This window comes from Acomys russatus, chromosome 31 (genome assembly GCF_903995435.1).
Source record: "Acomys russatus chromosome 31, mAcoRus1.1, whole genome shotgun sequence".
Lineage (NCBI taxonomy): Eukaryota > Metazoa > Chordata > Mammalia > Rodentia > Muridae > Acomys > Acomys russatus.
Window position 1 is genome coordinate 17,757,498 of NC_067167.1, and position 26,376 is coordinate 17,783,873.

Here is a 26,376-nt window from a genome sequence, read left to right on the forward strand (position 1 = left end):
AATTGTGCTGATTATGTATTTAAATGAAAGCAATACATCCCTTGAAGAAAATCTTAGTGAGGCAGGTGTGAGAGTAATTAGGGAATCTGAAGAGTCTTGTGGCTATTAAGGATAGAGAAATGGGACCTTTAATTAAAATCTTCCACAAAGAAAATTCCTCCTTGGCTTCACTGGTAAATTCTTCTAAATATTTAAGTAGGAAATAATATTAATCTACATTTTTCCAGGTAATAGAAAAATAGAAAGAGTATCCTCATGTATTTTATGAGGTTCAGATCTGCTGCAATCATAAGAAAAGAGAAATTAACATTATTTAAACAGGTATAAATTTGGAAGTATTAACAAGCAATGCAATTATATATTAAGATAATGTGCCTTGAGCATGTAAGGGTCATTCTAAGACTACAAGTGAGTTAGGATGCAGAACTGACCGGTATAGTTCAGTAGTATATCAACAAAGACGGCAAACTATAGTTCATCTTGCTGCTGAAGAAACCAGAAAGCCAGTACCTTTCATAGTAGATGCTATTACCAAATTAGTAATAGGAGAGGATTTTCAGTTTGATCATTGGTAACTACAAAATCCTCCAGCTAACACACTTACTGATTAAATATTTATTTCCTTTGTTCATTCTAGTTTAGGGACAAGCCAAGTTATTCCACTTTCAACATTTTGTTCATTATTTTGTTGGAGGTTCTAGCTAATTTAATGAAGCAAGGAAAGGAAATGAGCATGTGGTGGTGGCGTGCACATTCATTCCCAGCACTCAGGAGGCAGAAGAAGGTGAATCTCTGTGAGTTCAATGCCAGCCTGATCTATAGAATGAGTCCAGGACAGCCAAGGCTACACAGAGAGACCTTGTCTCAAAAAAAATCAAAAGAAAAAGGAAAAAGAAATGGGTATAATGACTGGATAGGAAAGTGCAATTGTCACTTGTAAATTACCTGATTATGTACAAAATACAGATCTAGCAGTAAGTTTATTTATTTAATTAATTTATTTTTTGAGATAGTCTTGCTATGTATCCCTGACTGCCCTTGTTTCTTAAAGAAGAATCAGAAAGTACTAACTATAAAAGATACCATTGACAATTTGAAAATGAAAGTAATTTTTCCTAAAAATAAAGAACTTTTTCTTGAAAGGTGTTTTTCTTAAGAGAAAGAAAATTCCATGATAGGTCTGGGAAGCTGAGTCAGTGGTTAAAAGTACTGGGTGCTTTTCCAGAGGGGGTCTGGGTTCAATTCCCAGCACCCACATAACAGTTCACAACTGTCTGTATCCCCATTCCTAGGGAATCCAGTACCCTCTGTCAGCACCAAGCATGCATGCAGTGCACAGATGGACGTGCAGGCAAAGCACTTATACACATAAAAGTAAATAAAAAATTTAAAAGACAAGAGCATCCTATAAGAGGTTGATTCATGAATCTGTCCTGTATTCATCTACAAAAGGGTTCGTAACTTGAGTATTTAAAACACTCCTTCAAATTCATAAGATTCAAATTCTTTTTTTCTTTTTTTATTGAGCAAAAGTATACCAAGCACACACATGTGTACGTACAACATCCCTAAAAAATACTGATGGCTGACAGGATAAGGAAAGACGTTAAACATCTTTAGATATCTATCAGGAAAATCAGAAGCTTTTACAATAAGATTTTAGCATACTACACCAGAATGGCTAAAACATAAGTGACTTGACTATAATGAGTATCGGCAAGGATGTAGAACAGCTAGGACTCTCAGTGTCAAGCTGGTGGGTGTGTGATTGGCAGAATCACTTTAGAAAAATAGCAGTATTGATATACTAAGGCTAAAATATGAATACTCCATCTCCTCAGTATTTATTGATAATGAGTATATATATCAAAGTGTGTTCAAGAAAGTTTGTTAATACTTCTAAATTGGAAATAATTGAAATCTTCATCAATAGAAAAATGTTTTTAAAAAGGGTACACATTTGTATACTTGGTGGCATTATGACAATGGGAAATTACTACTATAATATTCAGTAACGTTGCTTCTACACATAGATAAAATGCTTAGAAAAAAGTCTTACACAAAGGATACATGCTATATAGTTTTCTTTTATACAAATGAGATGGATACAAATGAATGGATGTGCATGTTCCTCAGGCCATAAGTAAGAAAGAATACAGTCGTTAAGGTAGAAGGGTAATAACTTTGCTAGGGTATGTGTGTGCCAGGAGGAACATGAGGAGGCCTGTGGGGATGCTGATTGATGTTGAAGGCTAGGGAATGCCCACCACAATATCACTTCAGGAACACTCAAAATCGTCAGTTCTGTCACAGCTGGGAGTACCTAGGTGACCCTTAGTAGTAGACTTGGTGAATAATAAGTGTAGTAGTCAGAAGTGGAGAACAGTATTTGGCTGTGAATGAACCATATCTTGAGTGAATAACGTAATAATCTCATAAGCATGTTAAAGTAAAAGAGTATGTTACTTGCAAAAGGATATAGTCTAATTTTCAATGCATGAAACTCAAAAGTTGGCAGAATCATAGCTTTGGAAAGAAATTAGTTGGTTACTTTTTCAGGTGATGGGGTCATGGTGACAAGGAGAGGTGTGGACACTGTCCTGGCAGGGTCATACCAGTATTTGCTTTGTGTATTTCCATGGAGCTTTGCATTTACGTTCTGTCCTTTATTATATAAGCTTGTTAGGCTTCAATAAACAGAAACGTCTACGAGATCTGCAGCTGCTAAATTAGTTCCAACATGATGGATATCCTTCTATTTCTAAAACCTGTTTATAAAAACTGAAAAAAAAAATGCCATAGTTTATATAGTCCCTTTACATTATATTCAGACTTTTCCATTAATTTAACAAAATCGTACAGTGTTCACTTTTGGAACCATTCTTTAAAGTTAAATTTATTTTTCTCTTAATATTTAGAAAGATAAGCTTGTGCTTTATCTTAGCATTCCCATCCTCTCCATTTTTGCTTTGGTAGTCATTTATCGGTAGCAAACAGGCTTTTAATTCGATGTGTTCCAGGTTCTTCAGCTGTGTCTCATCAGACCATGGAGCGCCTGCTTTCCTTTGCAGATGGCAGACATGTGCAGTAGGGTCTGCCTCCTTCCTTTAGCTTGCTTGGCAATGGTTTGGTTATTGGTCTCAGTTTTCTGGTAGGCATTCATAATGATTCTGTGTGTCACTTTGGGGGTGTGAGGTAGATCTGTGTTTCTTACCTTTGCAGTTTCAGTACAAACTATATACTAATCTCTATCCCTGGTATTCACTGAAAATATTAATCTCTAAATTTTAAAAATGGTCTTTTTAAGTATCCACTATAGTTTTGTTCAAACAGGAAATTATTATATCAACATACTTGTTTATACTAATCTTTTTTCTTTTTAAGAGAAAATCTCTTCATGAAAACAAATTGAAGAGACTACAAGAGAAAGTGGAAGTCTTGGAAGCAAAGAAAGAAGAATTAGAAACAGAAAACCAGGTGTTAAATAGGTAATATGTTAGTATGTATATATGCCCCTATTGTTACGTAGCACTTTCTGTTTACCATTTACTGTGTTTTTATTCATCCATTGTGTCTGTCTGTATGTGTCTCTGACTGCAGCAGTTTCTGTGCACCACATGACTACAGGCACCTGCAGAGGCCAGTAAAGGGTGTGAGGTCTCCTGGAAATGGAGTTGCAGACTGTTGTGAGCCACCGTGTGGGTGCTGGGAACTGAACACTGGTCCTTTGGAAGAGCAGCCAGCATGCTTCACTGCTGAGCCGTCTCTGCAGCCCGAAGACTTTGTTGAGAGCAGTGTACCTTCTGTTTTATTTTAAACTGTGTATTTATGGCCAGCACTCGGGCAGCAGAGGCACATAGATGTTTGGGAGTTTGAAGTCAGCCTGGTCTATACCACAAGTTGCAGAGGACACCCCACTCACACACACCTCCCCCGCCAAGAAATACAAGAATTCTTTTTTACCTTTTACTCTTCATTCTAACTTAGCGTTCCTTCAAGCCAAAGTCTCTATCATGTATAAGGTGTTTATGGTATTGAGGGATTCTAACACAAAAGGATGCTCACTGGCTTTGTGGTTATGGCAGTAGCATAGTTCTGAACATTATGGCTGCACACATTAAAACTACTGTTGGCTAATAATACCACCATTAGTGTCTTTGGGCCCAGAAGATTTAAGCTGATAAAATCTTTTGGAACTGTTAATTAATGTTCTAAGGTACTTAATGAAGAACTTGACTTTTCAGAATGGAAATTGCCTATTGTGCAGCAGTGTTTTCTGTCGTGTTCTGGTGTTCTTGGACACTGTCTTGACAGTCCTATAGTTCAGATCTGACCCTGACACAGGATGAGGCTCAGTCCTACCAATCCGCTTGCACTTCAGACAGCCCAGGTTATGACCTGTATCTGACCTGCAGGCTGTAAATTGGGGTTCCAGTGACCCTGTGCTTCAGATCTATTAGTCTGTTCAAGTTGCTCACAAAGCTGAGGAAAATGCCTTAGACTTACCAGTTGTTTAAAAGAATACTATGAAGGACACAGATGAACAGCCATGTGGATAGGTGTAAAGGAAAAAGTACGGGCAAGGGGAGACGGTGTTCATGCCCTGTACACCACCTTCTAGGCCAACTTAGAGTTCCCTAAACACTGTCTGGTTGTCGCCTCACCCCCTGACCCCTGCCCTGTGGCTGTGTGTGTGTGTGTGTGTGTGTGTGTGTGTGTGTGTGTGTGTGTGTGTGTGTGTGTTTGTGAGAGAGAGAGAGAGACAGAGACAGGGAGAGACAGGGAGAGCTAGAGATCAATGTAAGATGTCTTCCTCAGTCACACTCCACCTTAGGTTTTGAGACAGACCCCACTGAACCTGGTGCTTGCTGACTGTGATTCTACTGGACTGTTTGACATGAGTACGGTGGGTCCTGACTCAGGTCCTCATGTTTGCAGAGCCAACCCTTGCCCACCTGTCTTTTAGATTTTATGGCAGCCTCATCCCATAGGCTGATTACAGTATTTGTCACTGATGAACAACCCAGCCTTCACTTCAGTTATCTCCCCTTTTCAGAGGTGGAGGTGTAGTGGACTGGAAGGTATAACCTGTGGCCATGTCTCACTCTTCCTGAAACTCTGTAGGATCCCTGGCCAGGGTTACCTCATTCCTTGTCCAAGTGATGTTCTTCACCCTGAGTGTCCAGGAGTTTTAGGGGTGCTATGCTAGGTAGCCAGAGGTCAAACACTGCATTTTATTGTATCAGTAACCACTTTATTTACAATTAGGTGAATTCAAATATAAAGAATTATGATTTTATATTTGACTATATTTCATAAAAAATGAGTTTCATAAGGCTTAATCTAACTTTAAGCTTTTTTTTTATAGTTTAGAGTCTCCTTTTCTTTTCAAAATTCATAAGCGAGAGTATAAATAAAAATAAAAGTGCCAAAATTTTTCTCAAGATATTTTTAATCTTTGATGAATTGACAAGTAAAAGTATAATGAGTTGATAGCATGCAGTGCTCATTACCAATTGTTAATATATAGGGGCCACGCATGTGGCACACACCTTTTGTCCCAGTACTCTGGAGGTAGGGACAAGTAGATCTTTATGATTTCCATGCCAGCCTGGTCTACATAGGGAGTTGCAGGCCAATCAGGGCTACACAGTCAGACTCCATCTCTCTCTCTCTCTCTCTCTCTCTCTCTCTCTCTCTCTCTCTCTCTCTCTCTCTCTCTCTCTCTCACACACACACACACACACGCACGCACCACTCTTCCCACCACCCCCACCCCCACCCCGATTGGGTGCAGTGGTACAAAATTCAGCACTCAGGAGGTGGAAGCAAGCAGATCTCTGGAGTTCAAGGCCAGCCTGGTCTACAAAGTGAATCTAGGATAGCCAGGACTGTCTCAAGACACCCTAGCTTCCCCCACCACCACCACCAAAAGACCCATCTATAGTAGCTAGGGGTGGTGACACATTTAATCCTCCTAAAGCCATCCTGGACTGCAAAGTGAGTCCATATCAGCTCCAGCTACAGGGTGTGGGGTGGGGTGATACAAAGGTAATTTTCCCATTACCTTTCTAGATAAATAGATTTTCAGATAGATGGATGTTAGAATTTAAGAATCTTTCTCCCAGTTAAAAATTATATGCTTATCTTCATTATTAAAGAACAGAAATGTTTTTTCTTTTTAAGACAAAATGTTCCATTTGAAGAATATACAAGGCTTCAAAAACGACTGAAGGACATACAGAGAAGGCATAATGAATTTCGAAGTCTAATTTTGGTTCCTAACATGCCTCCGACAGCATCACTCAATCCTGCTAACTTTCAGTCATTGGCTAGTGTTCCTGGAATGGACCTCTCCTTTCCCCCTCATATGCAGGTATGAGCGTTTTAAGAAAAGAGTAAACATTTCTGTAGGTTGTTTTACCAGTTAGAGTTAAAATTCATTTGACATTAAGGTCAGTTTTAACTTTTTTCTCATTTACTGTAGAAATTTTCTGAGTAGATTTAACTTTACTGTATCTTCTGCTGATGGTTCTGGAATACGGTCTCCTCATATTTGGTCATGGACTGCATGAACAGTGTTTGAGTAGCCTGGTTTGTTTTTGTTTTTGTTTGGTTTTTTAAGACAGTGTTTCTCTGTGTAACAGCCCTGGCTGTCCCGGACTCACTTGGTAGTCCAGGCTGGCCTCAAACTCATAGAGATCCTCCTGTCTCCTCTGCCTCCTAAATGCTGGGATTAAAGGCTTGTGCCACCATGCCCAGCTGAGTAGCCTCGTTTTGTAACTTAATTACATATAACTCTCCATAACTTCCTAATGCAGCACACTGCATTGTCTATATAATATGTTGTTTAATACTGGTGAAAAATACTTTGAGAGAAGGCACCATTTTCACTCCCACTTCATAGATGAAGAAACAACAAGCAGTGTGGTGGCATGCCTAAGGTCTTAGCTGAATAAATGACAGCTGAGCTTTTTTTAAAGCCTAAACTGTCAGATTCCAGAGCCTAGGCTGTGTGCTGTTTCAGATTCAGCAAACAGTGGGCCGTTTAAGTGTCTGGTTTACAGTGTGGGCATGAGACTGTGGCCATTGGATTGAGTCTTAGACCGCCTGCTGCTTTTAGTAAATTACGGCGATGCCAGTCTTGTTTATTTGAAAGCTGCCACCTATGTGTACCTTTGCCCTGCCAGTAGCATTGTCTCATTTGCTTTCTGGCAAATTTTGGGGAGAAACAGACTGGATTTTGCTTAAGACTAGAGTCTGAGGCAGGAGAGGAAGGAGACTGTTTTTAGACTGCTAAAATGGACAGCATTTCATTCACGTTGTTGGAGGGCGCTGTAGAAGAGGCAAGTGGCAGGGACGTTCCTAGTTTTCTGTTATGTGTTGTTTTCAAGGAAGAACAGCATCAAAGAGAACTCTCTCTGCTTCGCAAAAGACTGGAAGAACTAGAAACTACGCAAAGAAAACAGCTAGAGGAACTTGGATCTCCTGGGGAATGATGCTGGAAGAGAGGCAGAGCCAGAAACTCAATAAAAACATGAAGTGAGCATGTGCCCCTGGGGTGCTTTATTATTCTTTGCCAAAATCGTGAGCTGCCTCAAGAAAGGTACTAGCTATGTGCTGCACTGCATGGGGTCCAGGGCTTTAGGGTTATACTAACAGAGATGAAGTATTTGGAGTCTCAGAGATACTTAGAGTAAAATAAAAGGAACTAGTCAATTAAGGAATCAAATTTTCAAATTTTTTATTTTGTTGATATCTTCTGGCATTTTGCGTGAAATAGATCCATCCTGAATTCCCTTTCCCTCGTCTTTGAGATGTCTGCTTGGCGATAACAAGATCAGCAAACATCTCCTTTATTATATACAAAAGTTATAAGCCAAAAGTTTTGGCAAAGATGCCCATTTAAAAGTATGAAGAGACTTAAAAATGTCTAAACATATGTTCTTTATAGAAATCTTAACCTTTTCTAAAAGCTGTGCACTTAATTTATTAAGTAACTTAATAAATATTTTTATATCTGTGCTGTTGGTGTTTAATTTTCTGGATCATATAGTGTATACTAAACAGTTGCTGGCCTCACTTCTTTGGTGAATTGAAAGTTTTAGGAAATGAAGTCCTCTGGTGGTCTGCACATAGGGCTGGTGGTCTGCACCTAGGGCTGGTAGTCTGACTTGAAGCACTGGGCTCTTGAGGTGTTGCTGGTATTTAGTTTGGTTTCACATTGTTTAGGTTCTAACCAATTAATTATGTTTTATGTTTTATTTACTTCACTTTCATTGTGCACCATTGGAAGCATCCTTATGTAGCATGTTTTAGAGGAATTCCACTGGAATTTCATGTCAACAAAACAAAGCTCAAACTTAGGTGGATTTCTCACTATATAGTAGTCTCTGCGGTTGCTGACCCTTGAAGACAGGGACATAGTTGAGCAGCCCTCAGCTTCGGTTAGCAAGGAGCTCAGTTCTGTGGAATGTACAATGACATCTTGTTCCGAAAACTAATTTCCATGGAGCCACTTACAGTAAGAAACCTGTTACAGCTAGAAAAGACGAACAGTCCATGGTTGTTACATCAAAATGTTTATTTTTGGATATAGACATTTAAAACATTCATCTCCAAGAACAGTTTCAGTCAGGTATACAGTAAGAAATAGACTTTAAATCCTAATACAGAAAAAGTAACAGAAGTCTTTTTTAATGCTGCTTTAGACACTAGTGTTAGAAGAAAAGTTTATAAATTAACTGTTTTGCACCAAAAATATGCAAAGAAACTTGAAAATAGATACTGTTTGTCATTTGCTTCTTTAGTTGTTGTTTAATAAACCCAGTGACTGATTGTCTTCAGCACACATCTAATTTGGACATTCTCTGCATTTGGCTAATGTGATCCAAAAGTGTGATCTAGATAGTGCTTTCCACTGGAGGACTGACAAACACTACATACATCAGTGAATCTTCATGCCACCTCAGTGAGGTAGCTTAGAAATAGTATACAGAAATCGAGGCACAAAGAGGTGAGTGACTTGCCCAACGTTCCTGGCTCCTGGAAGAGGCGGTAAGGCTCCACACAGGACTCACGTCAGAGAGCTGGACAGGGACACCCTCGTGTAGCATTTAGTAATACTTAGCTAAAGCTGTGGCTCAACCTTTGAGTTTTGTGTTCCCCAGAGAAGGGAAAGTCTGTTGGGCAATTCTCCTACCCTTGGCTCTCAACTCTCCTCCAACTTTTCTCTTATAAACGCCTTCACCTCTTTGAAGACAGTAGCAGCTTTAAATGGGGACCAGACCTCTCACCGTTCTACTTAGAAATTAACTATTTGGTAGTAATTTTGGGATGTGTCCATTGGACAGACAACAGTCAGGAGGAACAGATCGGACGATGCCTGTTGGGGCGGCACCTGAACTGCTGAAGTGTTACCTCTCTTACACTTCATCGGATACTAGGGAGCAAAATACCAAGACAAATTCACATTTCATCCTAGATGTCCATACAGTGCTGGTAAATGGTTTTAAGGAATGTGTGTTCAATGTTTTATTTGCTGATTGAAGGAAAATTTCTTCCTAAATTGGGGGTTTAGAACACCAAGGGTAAAAGGTGCCTGCCACAAGGTAAGTGAGAGAGTTGTCAGATTACACTTTTTACTTCTGTTTAATAGAAGGAAAACACAGTGGTATTAAAATTGGTCATGAGCAGCAAAAATTCGAGAATAAAAAAAATCAGCAATAAAAAAGACCACATTATAACTGGATAGGAAATTCTTAGGGAAAAAAAAGAGGCACGAATAAAATGAGTATTTAAATCTTTCTCCTGTAAGGAATACTTTCAAAAAGTACATAGTAAGACTAAGATACCAAGTTGTACTAATATTTGCCAGGCCTCGGGCCTCAAATATATATTTATATATAATACTCCGATGTGAACAACAATTTGATGAAATGTAAAATGTATCTTTTATTTTAATCACACACAAGTATTTATAACCACAGGGTTCACCAGAAATCTAAAGCAAGGAGACACTAGCATAGAAATGTAAGATTACAGGAGTGACTTACACATCCACAGACAGTTCTGATCAAACAGAAGTAAAGTCATGAACTCTTTTTCTTACAATACCCAACATGTCCACTACCAGATACATGAAAAGAGAAAAAGGACAGGGTCTGGAAAAAATGCTGTTGCATTTCAGTGAAACCCACCCACTCTCCTTGCTTTAGAGCTGCTGCGATGGGATGGAGGTGAGCTAATGAGCGCAGCTGGCAACCACTGAAAAACACGAGCCCTTTCAACAATGTTGCAACACTGTTAGTTTTTGGTTTAAACACACACACTCACGAACGCTAAGTGTACACACTACCAAATTCTGCCTTCAGCCTTTCCAAGAACTACTGGGGAAAGTGAAGGAACGCTGCAGATCCTCAGGGTTGCCCTGACACCCCCACCTGTTTCCAAATGACGCATTTCTAGCATTGTTAGCATCCTCTTTCTTTCTGCAGAAGTACAGTGTAGTCACAAGTGCTACATAGCTGTAGTTTTCCAACAAAACCACTTAGAGATCATTGTGCTTAAGTGGAGACTGTAGTTACAATACTGACACTTGCTTACTGGCCCTGTATTCTCTGTAAACAAGGAGGCTGTTTGCAACAACCACTTCAGCTCTATTTACAGAAGGGTTCCCAAGCTTTACTCACAGGCACAGTGGTTGATATGCTTTCTAAAAGCTGTGCATGTGCCTTGGTCTCTTATAAGACGGTGCTCAAAGTGGAACCCATGTGCAAACATAAGAAATTAACGACAAAGAGTAGCTCAAGCAGCCATTTTGCTCCCAAGCTGTCTGAAGAACTTTGTCAAATAAAGCCAGGCCCCAGGGTGCTTACATCCACTTGCATTTCTTCTTTTCATCAAATAAGACTTTTACATGCAAGAGTTGTTTCTGAGCTTCTTCCAGCCCTCGTTCTCTTTCTAGTTTATTTAGAATCTGTTGACAATTAGAACAGTTATTTTACATGTTAGAATTTTAGCATTACAATTCACAATTCTGGTGGGCTTGCTCTTTCTCTTTTCTCTTTTTTTCATTCCTGATGTTGTGAGTGGTATGAAACAGATGCCAGCATTTTCTTCGATCATTTCTGTACTCACTTTGCAAGTTGTTTTGCTAAGTCATTATCACAGGATCAACACCACTTGGGCTTGAAATAGAAGCCCGCAAAAAATACCAACTATTTGCTTACAAATATGGGGCCAGACTTCCAAGGCCTTGCTTTATGCATTACGTCACAGCCATTCCAAGCACAGCAAGCATCCCTAGGCAGCCAGCATGCAGGCAGGTATTCCTCAAATGCAGCAAGCAAGGGCATCCTGATCAGAGACGAATTCTTCCCTCCCCTCCCTTCCCCTCCCCTCCCCAGTGCTTCCCCTTCCCTTCCTTCCCCTCCCCAGTGCTTCCCTTCTCACCCCTGGCCCCTGGAGAGGAGTGCTTATCATGTTTAAGGAACTCATTGCCTCTACCCTACCTTAGCTCTTCACTCCATCTTCAAGTAGCAAATGGAATTGGTGAGCTATTCTCACCACTGACATGGATAGCCTGTCCCAGCATGACTGAGTGGGGGGGAATCAGGGAAGGGGGGATTAACATATTTGGAAACAACGAATCCAGATTAAGGAGAATTAATCATAAAGGAAAATGGCAGTTGTTAATAATGGTGGTAAAAAGCCTGACCGAAAACATGTTTATTGACAGTTGCTTAGGTTAGAAGTAGATCATGATTTCCTGTCACCATGGAAAACAGAATCTAGGTGATTTAACAGGCTTAGCTTTTCTTTTTAGCAGACCACACTCAAGCGTAAACTGGCCCATGATTTACTATTCCAAGTTTACTTGAGTTGTGTGGCTTTAGGCCCCATGAACTCAAATGTAATTTCAGGCTGGTCCACAGGTAGGCAGCATGACAGACTACGAGAGGAGATGGGCAGCCATGTGCAGTCTGGCTCAGGTGGGGCCTCCCTTTCTGACTAGTTGGGATGGGAGACTATACCCAAGTCCCTGTGGTGGGCTCAAGGGCTAAACAGGTGGTAAATAAAAAACACCTTACCTCATCAAAATACTTTACGATGTATTTGTAGATTTCTGTCAAGGCCACTTCTTCATTAAATTCATTTTCATGTTTCTAAAAAAAGCGGGGTGGGGGGGGGGCTTGTTTGAGAGGCTCTGAAATGACTGTTTTTAAATTACAACTTATAAGCTTATTTCTGCTTTTCAGTCATACCTTAGATTCCTGAGTTAAGAATTCTTCCATTTCTAAAGATGACAATGGAGGCAGATCCCTGATTGCTTTGTAGTAAGATTTTACTTCCTCTTTGTAGGTTGGTATGTCCTTGGCATAGAGAAGTTTATTAGTTGGTGCTTCCTGAAAAACAGCAACAGCCAGAGAAGCATAAAAAGTCACCGGGGGGTGTATAATGGTGCAGTGTAACTGAACTTCCACCAGCAGTGCTTCCTGCTAACAAGGCTTCATGCAGTAGGTCTCAGTAAATGGTGACTGAGTGACGGACTGCCATCTAGATAGTTCTGGTGAGTCACTGTTATTTTCAGGCAGATTAAATGCTAATATATTCAGTCTTCCTCTCATAAAAGAACTAAAATTATTATTTTTGCATGATTTTGAGTTACGGTAACAATGGAACTTATTTCAGTCACAGTTCGTTACTAATGGTCGTTAAAAAGCCTGAATTAAAACATTGCTCTCATCCTCACCCACCAGTGAATTCTGGCATTTATAAAGACTTGATTGTAGATCTGATTGAGGCCTTTATATAACTGTAAAACTGTTGAGTAATTGGCAGTGGCAGATTTTCTAGCTTATCTGTTTATTTCATTAGATTATTAACATATTCCAATTTCTCAAGCAAGTGTGGAGCACCGGTTCTGGTAACTCTGACGGCTGACTTTGCAAAGAGTCCTTGGCAATTTGAACGGTGTTTTATAAGTACAGCAGTGAGGATATGTAAACAACAAAGTGAATTTACTTTAAATCATTTTTCACAAAATTTTTTAAAATCTCTGAAGATAGGCAAATTAATGATTAGGCTGATGTCCCGGTATGTTTTACAAGGGTCTAGTGACAGTCTCAATGACTTGGAGAGTCATTCTGAAGGCTGCCTACACTGAGATATTCCAGAGAAGTGAGTGTTGGGTTTTAAGTGAACCTCGCAAGTGGCATGACATGTCATTCAATTAGCATGCATTTATCCAAGAATCACTGGTAGCCATCAAACATACAACAATGGAGGTGACTGGTGCTTGCCGCTTGCCTTTGGGAAGAGAAATTCCCATTGCCTAATAATGATGTGAAGAATCACGACTGACTGCAGGGGAGGGCTGTATGGCTAGACAGATGGGAGTTCATAATTCTGTTGTAAACAAGACCCGTGACCTCTCTGAAGAAGTGACCTTGACAGAAATCTACAAATACACTGTAAAGTATTTTGATGAGGTAAGGTGTTTTTTATTTGCCATCTGTTTAGCCCTCGAGCCTACCACAAGGACCTCAAATTTCTCATGTATAAAATGGGAATCATGGTACCTGAGGGATAAACTGGACTATACCAAGAACCTAGTAAGTGATGTTTTTAACAGCTACTTTTACTATGAACAAACACATTTTTAAGTGTCTTGAACATGTGTAAGAGATAAACCAGGGGAGTTCACAGATAGTCATCTGCAATTCTTCATACACATCAAGAGATTGTATTTGTGGAATGAAACACTGGCATGAGCAGTGTTTACTAGCAGGACTAAGGCCAGTCAGGAAGGCCCTGTAGCACTGCAAAGATGCCAGTTATAGGAAGAACTGTACTAAGATGGTGCAAAGGAAGAGTTGGGGATTGGGTAAGCAGCAGGGCCACGGGGTATGGGTTAAAAGGCAGTTGCCGTCGAGTAGGGAGGAAATGAAGAGAGACTAGGGGGCCAGAAAGTTTTAGAGAAAGGAGTGGAGGCGGGTTTTTGTAGGAAGACGCTAACAGTTGCAATTATGCTGAGGGTTGGGGCATCTGAGGCATATCTATGAGACATCAGTCTCTGGAAGTGATTTTCAGGGGTATGTATCAGAAAGCAAAGCTGGGCCTTACCTTCCCCAGTTGCTGTTCTGTGAGAGAAAAGGCATCCATGAAAGCTTGGGCAATCACTGACAAACAGCTGTCTATGTGTGGAGTCTTCTTAATGTCAAAGACAAACTGAGGGTTCTTCAGGATGTTTACCCAGAAGCGAAGAGGAAGGCTGTTTGAAGGGAAAACAATCTCTTCTCAGGCAGGACTTATATAATAGCCAGTGGTCTGCTCACCAGTTTGTAAATGACTGTATATGGCCTTGTTACTAAAGTATATACACCTGCTTAGTCAAACTCACAAAAGCAGCAGGTGGCAGTATCACTCAGAACCAGAAAGGGTTAATCCAACCTTGAGTGAAGGGCAGACTCAGGAAGTCAGAAAGTGACTGTGGACAAGAATGTACTCCAAATCTGGGTTATATGAGATGATGTCACCAACAAGAACTCACTCAGATCTGTTGTGCCTGACCTCTTCTAGCCTCTCTCAGTGTGGCACACTAGTGCAAGCCACTGATGTCTCACCTAGATTCTTTGCCCCCAGATCTGATCCTTCTAACAGAATCAGATCATGCCACTTTTATCTTTAACTGTGTGTCCCTCAACCAGGGTCTCCTCTTCCACCACTTTTCAGCTCACTTATTCTATCTCCACTGGGCCCCTTGCTGTCTTCTCAATGCTCTCCTGTCCCACGTAGTCTCATGGTTGTATCTTTTTTCCTCATCTATGGGTAAAAGGCTTCTTTGAAGCCTTTGTCCACCCTGCCCTGATACTCTTACCCTCTTGTATTTTCTCTATTGCACATACCACCTTCTGGTGCACTCCAATGGATACATGCATTCCATTCCGTGTATCTCTCCATTAGAATGCAAACTTTGTGAGGACAAACTTGGTCCTTCCCACCGGTGCCCAATGTAGGCAGTTAAGGAAATACTGGAATACGAACTTGAGAATGATTCAGAGCCTTCCCCACAACTTTGGCCTAGCTTACTGTCTCTACCTTATGGCTGCTGGGATTCTCCTTGGCTCAGTCTGTGGTGGCTGGGTATGGGAGTAGCAGGGCCTTGGGGGGTGGGGGTGGAGTACGTGTGAGGCTGGAACCAAGGACAGGAGTGAGCTGAGCAGAGGCTCTAAACCCAGACCCAAGGGAAAGACTTAAGAGCTCTGGAGCTTCACCTCTACTTGCTAGCATTTGGCGGGGGTTGAGCTCACATGTCATTCTATTGCATCATGACTGGGTCTTCCTCGGCTGAGGTGCAAAGCATTTCAAATAGAGACAAGAAGCTATAGTCCTCTTCCAAGCAGATATCCTGCTTTTTAAGGTAAATGCTAAAGTAACATTAAAACTCTTGGTTAAGTCATGGCATCTACTACTACAAGTGGCAAAATCATTAACTATATAATCTTTAGTAGACACAGCTTGAAAATTGTAAAGCAATTATTGTAGGCATAGTAACAGTTGAATAAAACTCAGTTAAACTATAGAACACTAACTTGTCATTCTTTGCTAATCTAGCATTCTAGACAAAGAGAACAGAATTTTGTTATGGTACCATCTAGACTAGAATTCAAACCCTGAGGTTCTGATACAGAAACTGCATATTTAGCATTCTGCCCTAGGTTCTTGAAAACAGTCAATAATCACCTACATTCCCACCTGTTTGTTTTCCAAATATGTACAACATCAGGATCTGTGATTTTTTTGTTTTCAGCCTGGGCATCCAAAAAGTCAAAGAAATATTTTATAGCAAATGGGGCCCTGCTATTAGGCAAACTCCAAATGCTTCTGAAGAGTTTCTCAAGCACAGAGTGAATTGCCACCTGGAAGACAGAATGGGAGACTGAGATACATGGTGGTAGTTGTGAAAAACTATTGGAAAAGCTAGCTCCAAGTCCAAGGAAAGTAATATGCCAACCAGAGGAAGCCAGCTGAAGAAGAAAGTGTGAAATTGTCAAATGAGGCCAGCATCGTATAGGACAAGGGTCCTGAAAGTCTGTTTACATTTAGATATGGTGCACAAACATGTGAATAGCCAGCAGGGAGAGCGGGTGTGTGTGTGTGTGTACACGTGTGTATGTGTGTACACACACGTACAAGAAGCCACTGATGTTCTGCCTTTGTTACAGGCAGCCTGGGAAAACTTGAGTGAGTGCTTTGCTGCCAGATCTTTTTCCACTGCATTCATTCCCATCTCAGGGCTTAAATATGGACTTCCCAGGGCAGTCACATACTTTATCAAAAACAAAACGAAGACAGCTCTCTGTGCAAACTGAAAACCAAGAGGAGCAGGCACTCCTGCCTACCACACAGATCTGCTCAGGTCTAAGCGGATTTGCTGAAGAAGCCTGCCCACCAAGGTAACAAGGCCAGGGGACGTGAAGGTTACCAGTGGAGCAAAAATCCAGAGACATCCATTAATCCACTAAAAACTAGACGCAGTAAGATTTGCTCCTGGTTTGGTATTCCACTGGCTTTCATGTCTGACACTTGTATAAGTGAACAGAATTCTTAATTTCAAAATGGGAAAAAAAAAAAGAAAAGAAGGCAGTAAGGTTTACTAGGTTAATCATCAGATTCCCCCCTCATTTTATTTGCAATTCAAAGGAGTTTTATTGCTTATCTATAATAACAAGTAAACAAAAAGGAATAATTATGCTGTCAACCTAAAAAATAGTGAGATGGTGGGTAAAAAAGCAGGAACAATAGTAAACGCCCTGATTGGAGATGCTGCGGTAGAAATTTGTAAAGTGCTGTTCTCTTTCCAGTTTATAAAAAAAAAAAAAAAAAAAAAAAAAAAAAAGAAAGAAAGGGATTATAGGATGTGCTAGAAGGCACAAGGGATTTGTAACATTTTCACACTTGAGCGTAAATTAAGTTGAACATATCATATACCCCCGAGGTAGCCATGAAAGCATTCCTGGAACACTAAGTGTACCTTGGTGGACAGCAGCTTTGTTAGATACATTTCTTTTACTTTGAACTTGTGTTTCCCTCGATGTCTCTTTCCTTGCACGACCTGGAATGCTTCTGAATCTGGTAAAATCTAAAAAGAAGGCCGTAGAAGCGTTACCTGAGGAAACTGTATACTACAAAAGGCAATGCAGTTCAGTGGATAGCACAGGACAGTCCAGACTCACCAAATGGCAGTGGTCATCTGAGTATTCCACATCTGAACACGAGAGAACAGGAGAGAGAGAAAGAGAGCCCATTAAAAAAAAAAAAAAAAAAAAAAAAAAAAAACAACCATGGACTAATTGGCCTCAACAAAAGACCCGTTTGTGTTCTAAAGCCAACAGCTCCTCTATTATTACACTCAGCCGTCACTGCTACATTTTTTCCTATGCTGCACCTGAACAGTGTGAAGAGGGCATAGAGACTGGGGTGGAAGCCAGTTCCCTGTCCCTAGAAGTGTTACAGCAGAGGCTAAATAGACACTTAACTGGGTACAGGGAGGAGGGGCTCTAGCCTGTCACTCAACAGACAGACCTGGAGCACCCCCATGTGCCAAGCCTGCAGCTAGAATTAAGCGAGCCTTGTTCCTGCTGCTACTAATTGCCCAATTACTTAATTTCAATGAGGGAGAACTATGTAAAAAAGATGTCAGTCTGAGTCCAGGAGATTTCTTTGAAGAAGGGCTATTACAGATGAACCACGGTAGGAGGGATGTAGGCCCCTTCTAAGATAGGACAATGTATCCAGCCTCAGAGCAAGCAAACTAAGAACGGCACTAAGCCAAGGGATGCTTGGGAGGAAGAGAAGAAAATGGAGGGAAAAACAGATGAAGGCCCTGAAAATTGAGCGGGAATAGACTATCTAAAAATGATACTCAATTTTAAAATTAGAGCATTTAAGGGGAAGGGAAAATAGCCCATAGAAAACCAGCCATAGGCAAGCTAGTAAGAGAAGTCTGTGGAATAGGGATGGTCTGATGGTCTGTCCTAACGCACGGGAGAGGGAAGAGTAGATTAGCAGATAGAGTAGGCTGCTGGGTCTGATGCTGGCTATTGAGTGAGTCAGAATTCTATGGAGGATAAGGCAAAGTCCCTACCTAGCCCTACAACAGAAGCTCTGTGTGGCTAGAGCTCCGGGAAGAAAAGGATCTCTCTGGAGGATAGTGCTAAATGCTTGAAAAATTAGTAGCAGTAGGCTTTATCAAGATTCCTGTTCAAGTTCAACACCATCAATTCATCCAGTCTTAATGAGCTGCTGAGTGCCTTTTTCCTGTGGCTGCCTGCCTGGCTAAACATTGGGTCATCCGGGGCTGGGACCGCCACAGAGGGTCAAGGGGTTGAGTAGCAGTAGGGCAGAAGTCAAATTAGTGGTTTTTGGGCAGACTGGACAAGGAGGGAGCACGCACACGTTCCATGAAGAGATCAAACCTACGCTCTAGCTACTTGACTCAAACAGCATGCTTGTCTAAAGGCCCAATCTGAGTCTTAAAAGCCACAGCTCTCTCCTTGCCCATAATGATGGCATCTCTGTGCCATGGTGACGGCCACTCCGCAGGATGGCTTTGTGTAGCCCAGTGTAGTGATGGAAGGTGGGAATCACCTAGGAGATGTGGTTCCACAGGCTAGAAGCTGAGTCTGAACTAAGCTTGGGAGCAACAATGCCCTGCCTGTGGTGTCTCTGCAAGAAGCCTGCTGGAGAGAGGTCCCTGTCTGGGGCTAAGGACAAACCTAGAACAGGACCAAGGGATTTTCTCAAGGCATTATCAGTATTTTCCTGTCCCACAGCTGCCAGGAAGACAGAAGACTAGCTTGCTGACTTTCCTGTAAAACTCCTCCTGTCTCCGCTGTCTGGGAAGTCTACAATATTATCTTGGAGATTCTGCATGGATTGTCTTGCTTGCTCAGCCTGTCTAGGGCAGTGTGATTTTCTGCAAGCGTCCTGCTGTTTGCAGGGCGGTCTCTTCTGTTGGTACCCATCTTACTCCGTCTTGGAAAAGAGCTACTAGAGCTGAGACTGCCCTGGGTTCAGAGCTGCTAGAGACAGCAACTTCCTTTGTGCTGGGCGTTCTATACTAACATAGGGACAATTTCCTCCCTTCTTGCAAGGCCCGTGTTCTTAGGAGTAGAAACAGATCGAAATGGCTTTTCTCAGCTTCCAGAGAATTACATAGCAACAACTCAATCATACCTATGTGACAGTATGTCTAGGAGAAGCAAAAAAGCAATACTTCACAGAGCTGGGTGGGAACAAAAGGTTAACAATATTATATTGGTTACCTGAAGTAAAATTTGCTATCTTCTTAAAGACTTTTATAGTGGATCCATTTGATATCTGAAAGCAGAGATAAGAAGGAAAATGTGAGTTTTCAAAATATAATGGATTTCTCAACTTCCAGCTAGGAATTAGATAGATCTTATGTTCTCTCACTTATTAACTATTTATCAAGGACTTCTCCTTTCTGTGTGCAGGCTGGGGTTAGCTGGGTGACCAGCAGGACACTATCTGCCTCAAGGGGCTCATGGTACACTATGAAGGAAGCACACAGGCAGCAAGATGCAGGGAGGGCAGTACCCTGTGACCTAGATGGGACAGGAGCTGCCTCTGGCAGAGAGGAGGAGTAAGCCATCTTGGTCTAGTTCCTGCCTAACAGGTCAAAAGAGGCCTGGGTGGCTCCCTGCGCCTCCCACCCCCCCAAATCAGGTTTCAACTCATTTCTAGTTGAGTTCTTGTGTACCCTCCAAATATATATATATACTGAGTCATCTTAATAAATGGTATGAAGAGCTGAGGACCTTGAGAGATAGTTCAGTCCTAGAGAGAAGGCCTAAGAAATAGGATTAGCACCCTTCTGAGAAGACAGAGCCTGCCCCATCCCACTCCACCTTCCTCTCTTCCCATCATCAGCACATAGATACAATGAGAAGCCAGCCTTCTGAATTAGGAAGGGGCTTTGACTACGGGCTTTGGGTCTACTGGTACATGACTTTGGCTTCCAGTCATCAGAACTGTGAGAAGTAAGTATTTGTTGTTTGAGCCCCCAAGTAGATGCATCTGTCACAGCATCTGAATCAGCTGCGTCAGTAGGAAGCGAAGAAATGCTGAGACAGGTTTCCTCTCACTGATATCTACAGCTGTACCCAGTGATGGGACGAGTGTACATTTAGGTCTGTGCTCAACAGCACAGATCCTCACAATGGGCTATAAAGCATTAAAAACAGGCAAACTATTGCTCCATGCCACGGGGTGAATCTCAGTCTTTCTAACGCAAAAGAACTCAGACTGTATGGTTAGACTGTTCTCAGTCAAAACTCTGACACCAGATATTTAGAGAAGAGAGTGGGGCTAGTGGTTAGGAGGGACCAGAAGGGGCACCTGTGCCTTGATGTAGTGCCAGACACAGGAAGTGCTCGCCAGGTGACGCCTCTTCTAGCACACTTAACGACTGTTCTCTTTTGCGTGTGCACTAGTTTCTACAACAGTTAATTATAGAAACTGCATATACTTTCAAACAAAAACCTCCAAACATAAGTACGACATATTGGAGGGTGCTTAGCATGCTCCAGGTTTCTGTTGCTGTGATGGAACATCATGGCCAAGAGCAATTTGGAAAGGGAAGGGCTTGTTTTGCATACACTTCCATGTTACAGACCGTCATCTAGGGAACCTGAGGCAGGGACTTATGCAGAGGCCATGGAGAAGCGCTGCTTACTCTGGCTTACTCCCAATGATTGCTCAGCCTGCTTTCTCATGTCACCCAGGACCACTAGCCTAGGCTGGCACCAACCACCCACAGTGAACTGGGCCCCTCCCACATAAAATCACCAACCAAGAAAATGCCCTACAAGCCAGTCATGGCGGCACGTGCCTCTAATCCAGCACTTCAGAGGTAGAAGCAGCCTGGTCTACACAGTGAGTTCTAAGACATACAGGGCTGCATAATGAGACCCTGTGTCAGGAGAGGGAGAAGAAGGGAAAGACAGGACAAAACCTACAGACTTGCTATTCTGGTGGGGGGTGCTTTCTCAGTTGAGGTTTACTTTGCCAAAATGACTCCAGCTAGTGTCAAGCTGACATAAAACTGGCCAGCACAACTACATGTATAACTATGGTCATTCCTAGAAATAAGATTTTGTGTAAATGGGCTGTAAATCCACCTATGTTGTTTTGTGAAACATTTCAAAGTCCTGAGAATTGCTGCTGGCCTGTCCGTCCGTCTGCTCCCAGGCAGCAGCCCCCTGTCCTCACACAGAGGCACTCCTCTCTCTGACTTGCTTCATTGACTAGCTTTACCTGCTTTTGAGATTCACACCAATGGATTTCTACAGTGCGTACAAGCATGTTTGATTTTTTTTATTATATGCTTTTAGGGTCAATATTAAAGTCTGTGAGATTAATTTATTGTGCCAGTCAGTAGTTTATCCCTTTTCATAACTGTGTAATAGCCCATTATATGAATGCACTACAAAAATTGCCATATGGTAAAGGAGATGTTAATACATGCGACATTGTGGATTAACTTTAAAAAATATGCTAACTGGCCAGACAGTGGTGGCGCACACCTTAAATCCCAGCACTTGGGAGGCAGAGGCAGGTGGATTGCTGTGAGTTCAAGGCCAGCCTGGTCTACAAAGTGAGTCCAGGACAGAAAAAAACTTGTCCCCCCCACAAAAAAAAAATAGAAATGCTAACTGAAACAAGACAGTTATAAGATCACATATATGATCTCGTTTGTATAAAATGCTCAGAACAGCCCAATTTATATAGACTGCTAGTGGTCTTTTTAAAAATGGGAGCTATAGAGAAGACTGAATAGCAATGAATTTCTCTTAAAAGCGATGAAATGGTCTATAATCAGACTGTGATGGTGTACAACTCTATACCTAAAACCAGTGAGTCCCACATTTATACAGGTAAGTTTTGATGGTTTGCGGTTTTTTTATTTACCTTACTGTTGGGGGCTGAACCCAGTGCTTTGCGCTTGCTAGGCAAGTTTTCTATCACCAAGCTACATTCCTCACTCTAAACATGTGAGCTTTGAGGAACATGAGCTGTAAAACTCAGTATTGTTCTGCCAAAAGTCACTTTAGGTTTTAAATGTATAGGCTGATGATAAATGCTCTTATCCTGCAGTCATGTTAATGCCATGTCTGTGTGGCCTCTGGAGCTGAAGTCCAGGCCCTGACTTTGAAGGCCCTTTGGAACCAAGTATCCCTGGGCCAAATGGACCTCTCGGATCTTTCTTGCATAATCACGTGGCTCCTTGGAAGTGATCAGTGCAGAACTTACCTTCAGGCAAAGGAAAACACAGACACTAAGATACAAAGGGCAGGCAGGGGTTCGTAAGAATAAATGCTTCTGAAGGAGGGGCTGGCTGTGTGGTCCACAGCATAAGACAAAGGATGGTAGAGAGGAGGCAGGTCAGGGACAAACCCCTCCTCCCTGCAGCTGTCACCACCCTATCAGCAAAGTGACTTTCCTTTCCACTTTAAAGCTCTAATACAAATTTGGAGCTGGCCTTTCCTGGTTTGGAAAAAAAGACAAATCTTAGAATTGCTCTCTGGCTTGCTGCACATCGGTTATCAAAATGTACAGGCCTCCCTGCTAAGCACCAAAGGATTAAACAGTCTCCTTCAGGTGACAGCCACAGAGGAAGAGCCATCTCTCCAGAGGCCCCAGACACAGCTGTCCAGCCAGCTGTGTCCAGCGAGCCGCTAAGTTTATGCTTGAGGCCTCCCACTGCTAGTGTGTAGGACATCTTGTGGGAAGAGGAGGAGTCTGGGTAGAGCTAGCTAGCTAGATTACCAGGCCCCAGAGCAACTCCAGGAAGTGTTCTTAATTCTTACTGAGCTCTTGGGTTGTTATTACCACGAATCCTCTTCTTTCCTTTGAGCCATTCATCGTTTTTGGACCGATTTTTCAGTTCTCCTCCATATTTGATGCAATTAAAATAAATGCTCCATGCAGGCATCCCCTTAGCAGTACTCAGACACCATGCTTATAAGAATGTGTGAACATAGTTACAGAATTCCTCCCCACCAAGAGCTGGATGTGCTGATTCTAAGCCAATAAATATCCTTTTATAAAAGGAAGCTGGTGATTCATTCTGGGTAATTGTCAAAGAATGAATCCCAAATGGATCCTGTTGAGTGTTGAGCCAATACTCCGCTACTGTCAGCCGCTTTGTTTTGCCAAAAGCGAGCACCCCTCCTCTATAATCACAAACACCACGGATGGGCCTTCTGATAAGGAACGCTGCCAAAAGTTCAAATGTCTTTTCAAGTGCTGGCAACGCTTGGCTGCTGGCACTGTGCTCAGGCATTAAGACAGTGTAGACGCAGCTTGTACCAAGGAGATTTCGACTCTGAAATTATCTTCCAAGAGCTGGAGTAAGAGCATTTTATTAGTGGGGGAGTTGGAGGGGTGTGAGCATATTTCTAACTTTCACAGCTGCTCTGAGGCTGGAACATTTCGACCCCATGTGATACTCTAACGCTATTATAAGGACAGAAAGATAATGTGCAGATGTTTCGGGGGGGGGGGAAGCAGAAGGTTTCCACTTTCTATTCTCAAGTCAGCTGCTGCCAAGTTAAGGCCAGAAATGCCTTTCTGAAAAGTGCCATGGGATGCAAAGGGTTAAAAACACAGTGGCTGTTTGCTCCTTCCCAGGAGTTCTAACCATTTGCCAGAGTCCCACATTCATCCTCCTGTCCTCCTATGAGGCAAGGAACATCCCCGACTTTCTTTCGGGATGAAAACCAAATTAAATCAAGGGAAGATTAATGCCACCAGCTAGAGCTGCAGATGGAACGGGTCCCCAGCCCAGAGCAGATTAAGTGCACGTGGCAGTTTCAAATGCAATCCTCCCCAGTGATGCCAGCCTCGAATGTGACAGAAGTATAGACTTTGTCATCATCAGAATTAGAGGTTGAAATAGACCCATGTCAACAATTTAAAGCCATGCCTGGGATGTAGCTCAGCTGTTCAAGTGCTTGCCTAGCATTCATGAAACCCTGAGATTGATCCCAGCACTGTGTGAACTAGGCGTGGTGCTGTGTGCCTGTAATCCCACACTCAGCCAGGAGAAACAGGAGGATGAAGAGTTCAGCTCGTACATATGGAATTGGAAGCCAGTTTGGGGCTACCCAAGACCTTGTCTAAAGCAGAAACTAATAAACTCAACTTTTCTAAAATAAATCTGCATAAACTTGAGATATCTTGGCGGCCAGATGCTGTATTTATGTCATATGTTATAGATTATCCCATAAGGATAGAGTTTCTAGAGACAAAATGTAAACATAAAATTTAATCATATGAAAATGTTATTTGTGGGGATGGCTTAATGGTTGAGAACACTTGCTGCTCTTCCAGAGGGCCCAAGTTTGCTTCCCAACACCCACTAGTTGGCTCACAACCACTTATAACTCCAACTCTGGGGGATCTGGTACCTCTCTCTGGCCTTTGAAGGCACTGGCACACATGGGCACTTACAGAAACATAAGTAATAAAAATAAACCTTCATAAAATATTATTTGTATTAAGTAAAAATGATCAACTACTGGCAAATTCATATTCAGTTTTTTGAAATTCACACCTATAAGTTTTATGGAAAATTATGAATGTGCTCTGAATTTGATCCTTTTTCCTTATTTAAAGAAAATAATCTAAAAGCACAGTGATCAATACAAATTGCTTCAGGGAGCTCTTCCCTGGTATCTGTCCTTCCTCAGCAACTCTGTGAAAGGCTGTTCACTGAAAAAGTCTTGTCCCATGGGGCCATAAGATTCATCACCGGGTTTCAAGAGAACTGAACCTTTTCTGTCAGCATAGGAGAATGCCAACCACCAGACGATCTCAAACATCAGGCCCAGCTCTCCAGCCAGCAAGCCTGAGGGTTAGGAACACGGCTACCATCCCCACTGAGAAGCAACTTTATCCCACCAGCCTCCAGCAGAGCCTGAGAGAGAAATTCCCGTTATCAGCTGATGACCTTGAGGCATCAAGAGGAGCTAAATAAGGGCCAACTTCCTTACCCTCTCCAAGCCTTGGATGTAAACAACAGTAGTCAACTCACGGGGTCGTAGAGAGGACAGGATGTGGCACAGAAACAGCTTCTTCATCGGCTGAATGCACACGCATCTAAAGGTGTCTTTTAAGGTCGTCCAGTTTTTTTATTTAGGAGCCCAGATGGAACCTGACCAGAAGGACCACTCATCTTAACCTCACAGATCATCTGAAACATTGCTGAGGGCTAGAAATGTGGCTAATTTGGTGTCAGTGGTGATCACTTCTGCACTAGCACACAATGTCGCTCAACCACCTAATAGTTTATCATCTTTCTCCATCCTCCAAACTCACAAGATGTGTGATCTGTATAGAAAACTTCCTGCCCACTTAAACACCTGTCTTGCAGCTCCTGTGCTGACCCACGGCAAGGTGTGACAGTGTGGCTCAGCAAAAGGTCACGGTGGTAGTGGTGGTGGTGGGGTGATGAAGGAGAGAGGAAGGAAGCCTAGACAGCAAGCGTGTTTCCACAGTCTACTCTGATGTCACCAGTAGGATACCCATCATAGCAAACAGCCCAACAGTCACAGCCAGATAGGGGAGTGTCTCTGAGGGTTTAGTTACAGAGAGAAAGATGCCGCTGGTTGCATGTGCTTATAAAGACATTGGCTCCCATGACCCCTTCCCTGCACAAGATGGAATGACACTGCAGCAAAAATCTGCTGTCCTCTGTGGACATCTGATGGAAGTAGAAGTAATAATACTTCTGGCCTCAAAGCATCGGGCTATGGTGAGCATTAATGGTGGCACCGTGGACAAGGCTGGGTGCCAACTGCCACTATTGCTGCCGTAGAAGACAATTGTCAAAATGCTGGGAGTTGGATGGGAAACCATGCAGTAGGTTGACGGAGCATCCCCATCAGCTTGGTGCTCTGGGGACAGCATCAGACCCTGCATTCTCTATCTCTGACCCCTCTAGCACCCTCAGAGCAAATGTCCAGTAGAGACCTGCTATTCTCCATTGGTCCCCTCACAGAATGAGGCGGAAGAAGCTGGGCCTTACTCTCTAGCAGCAGAGACTCTGTTTAGACAGGAGGAAGGACTGCCCTTCACTGACGATTAGCTTCAAAGCCTAACTAATTTGGACTAATTGGGGGAGGTATGTCTGAATCACTCAGAGCTCTGAATTAGACCCTATTTTAAAATGAAATATGTATATATATATATTTTTTTTTCTTTCAAGTACATACAGTGACTCAAACTAGGATGCTTCAGAAAATGAATAAGAGCAATAATTAGCATCTTGTCTCTTTGGAGGGA

The 26,376-nt window shown here is 42.2% G+C and overlaps 2 protein-coding genes across 2 annotated transcripts in view; one reads left to right on the forward strand and one right to left on the reverse strand.

Annotated features, from left to right (window-relative positions):
* Positions 1-8,033, forward strand: part of Cep83 (centrosomal protein 83) — a 93,664-nt gene extending 85,631 nt beyond the window's left edge. Inside the window, exons 14-16 of the mRNA XM_051139844.1 lie at positions 3,385-3,488; positions 6,187-6,376; positions 7,395-8,033. Of these exons, the coding sequence (XP_050995801.1) occupies positions 3,385-3,488; positions 6,187-6,376; positions 7,395-7,499 (399 nt within the window). The 3' untranslated portion in view covers positions 7,500-8,033. The remainder of the gene's footprint in view (positions 1-3,384; positions 3,489-6,186; positions 6,377-7,394) is intronic.
* A 2,733-nt stretch (positions 8,034-10,766) lies between these two features.
* Plxnc1 (plexin C1) overlaps positions 10,767-26,376 on the reverse strand; it is a 153,200-nt gene continuing 137,590 nt past the window's right edge. The window contains exons 24-31 of the mRNA XM_051139846.1: positions 19,332-19,386; positions 17,241-17,272; positions 17,039-17,146; positions 15,760-15,923; positions 14,128-14,275; positions 12,267-12,407; positions 12,093-12,167; positions 10,767-10,978 (exon numbers count right to left, since the gene is read on the reverse strand). Coding sequence (XP_050995803.1) covers positions 10,874-10,978; positions 12,093-12,167; positions 12,267-12,407; positions 14,128-14,275; positions 15,760-15,923; positions 17,039-17,146; positions 17,241-17,272; positions 19,332-19,386 — 828 coding nt within the window. The 3' untranslated portion in view covers positions 10,767-10,873. The remainder of the gene's footprint in view (positions 10,979-12,092; positions 12,168-12,266; positions 12,408-14,127; positions 14,276-15,759; positions 15,924-17,038; positions 17,147-17,240; positions 17,273-19,331; positions 19,387-26,376) is intronic.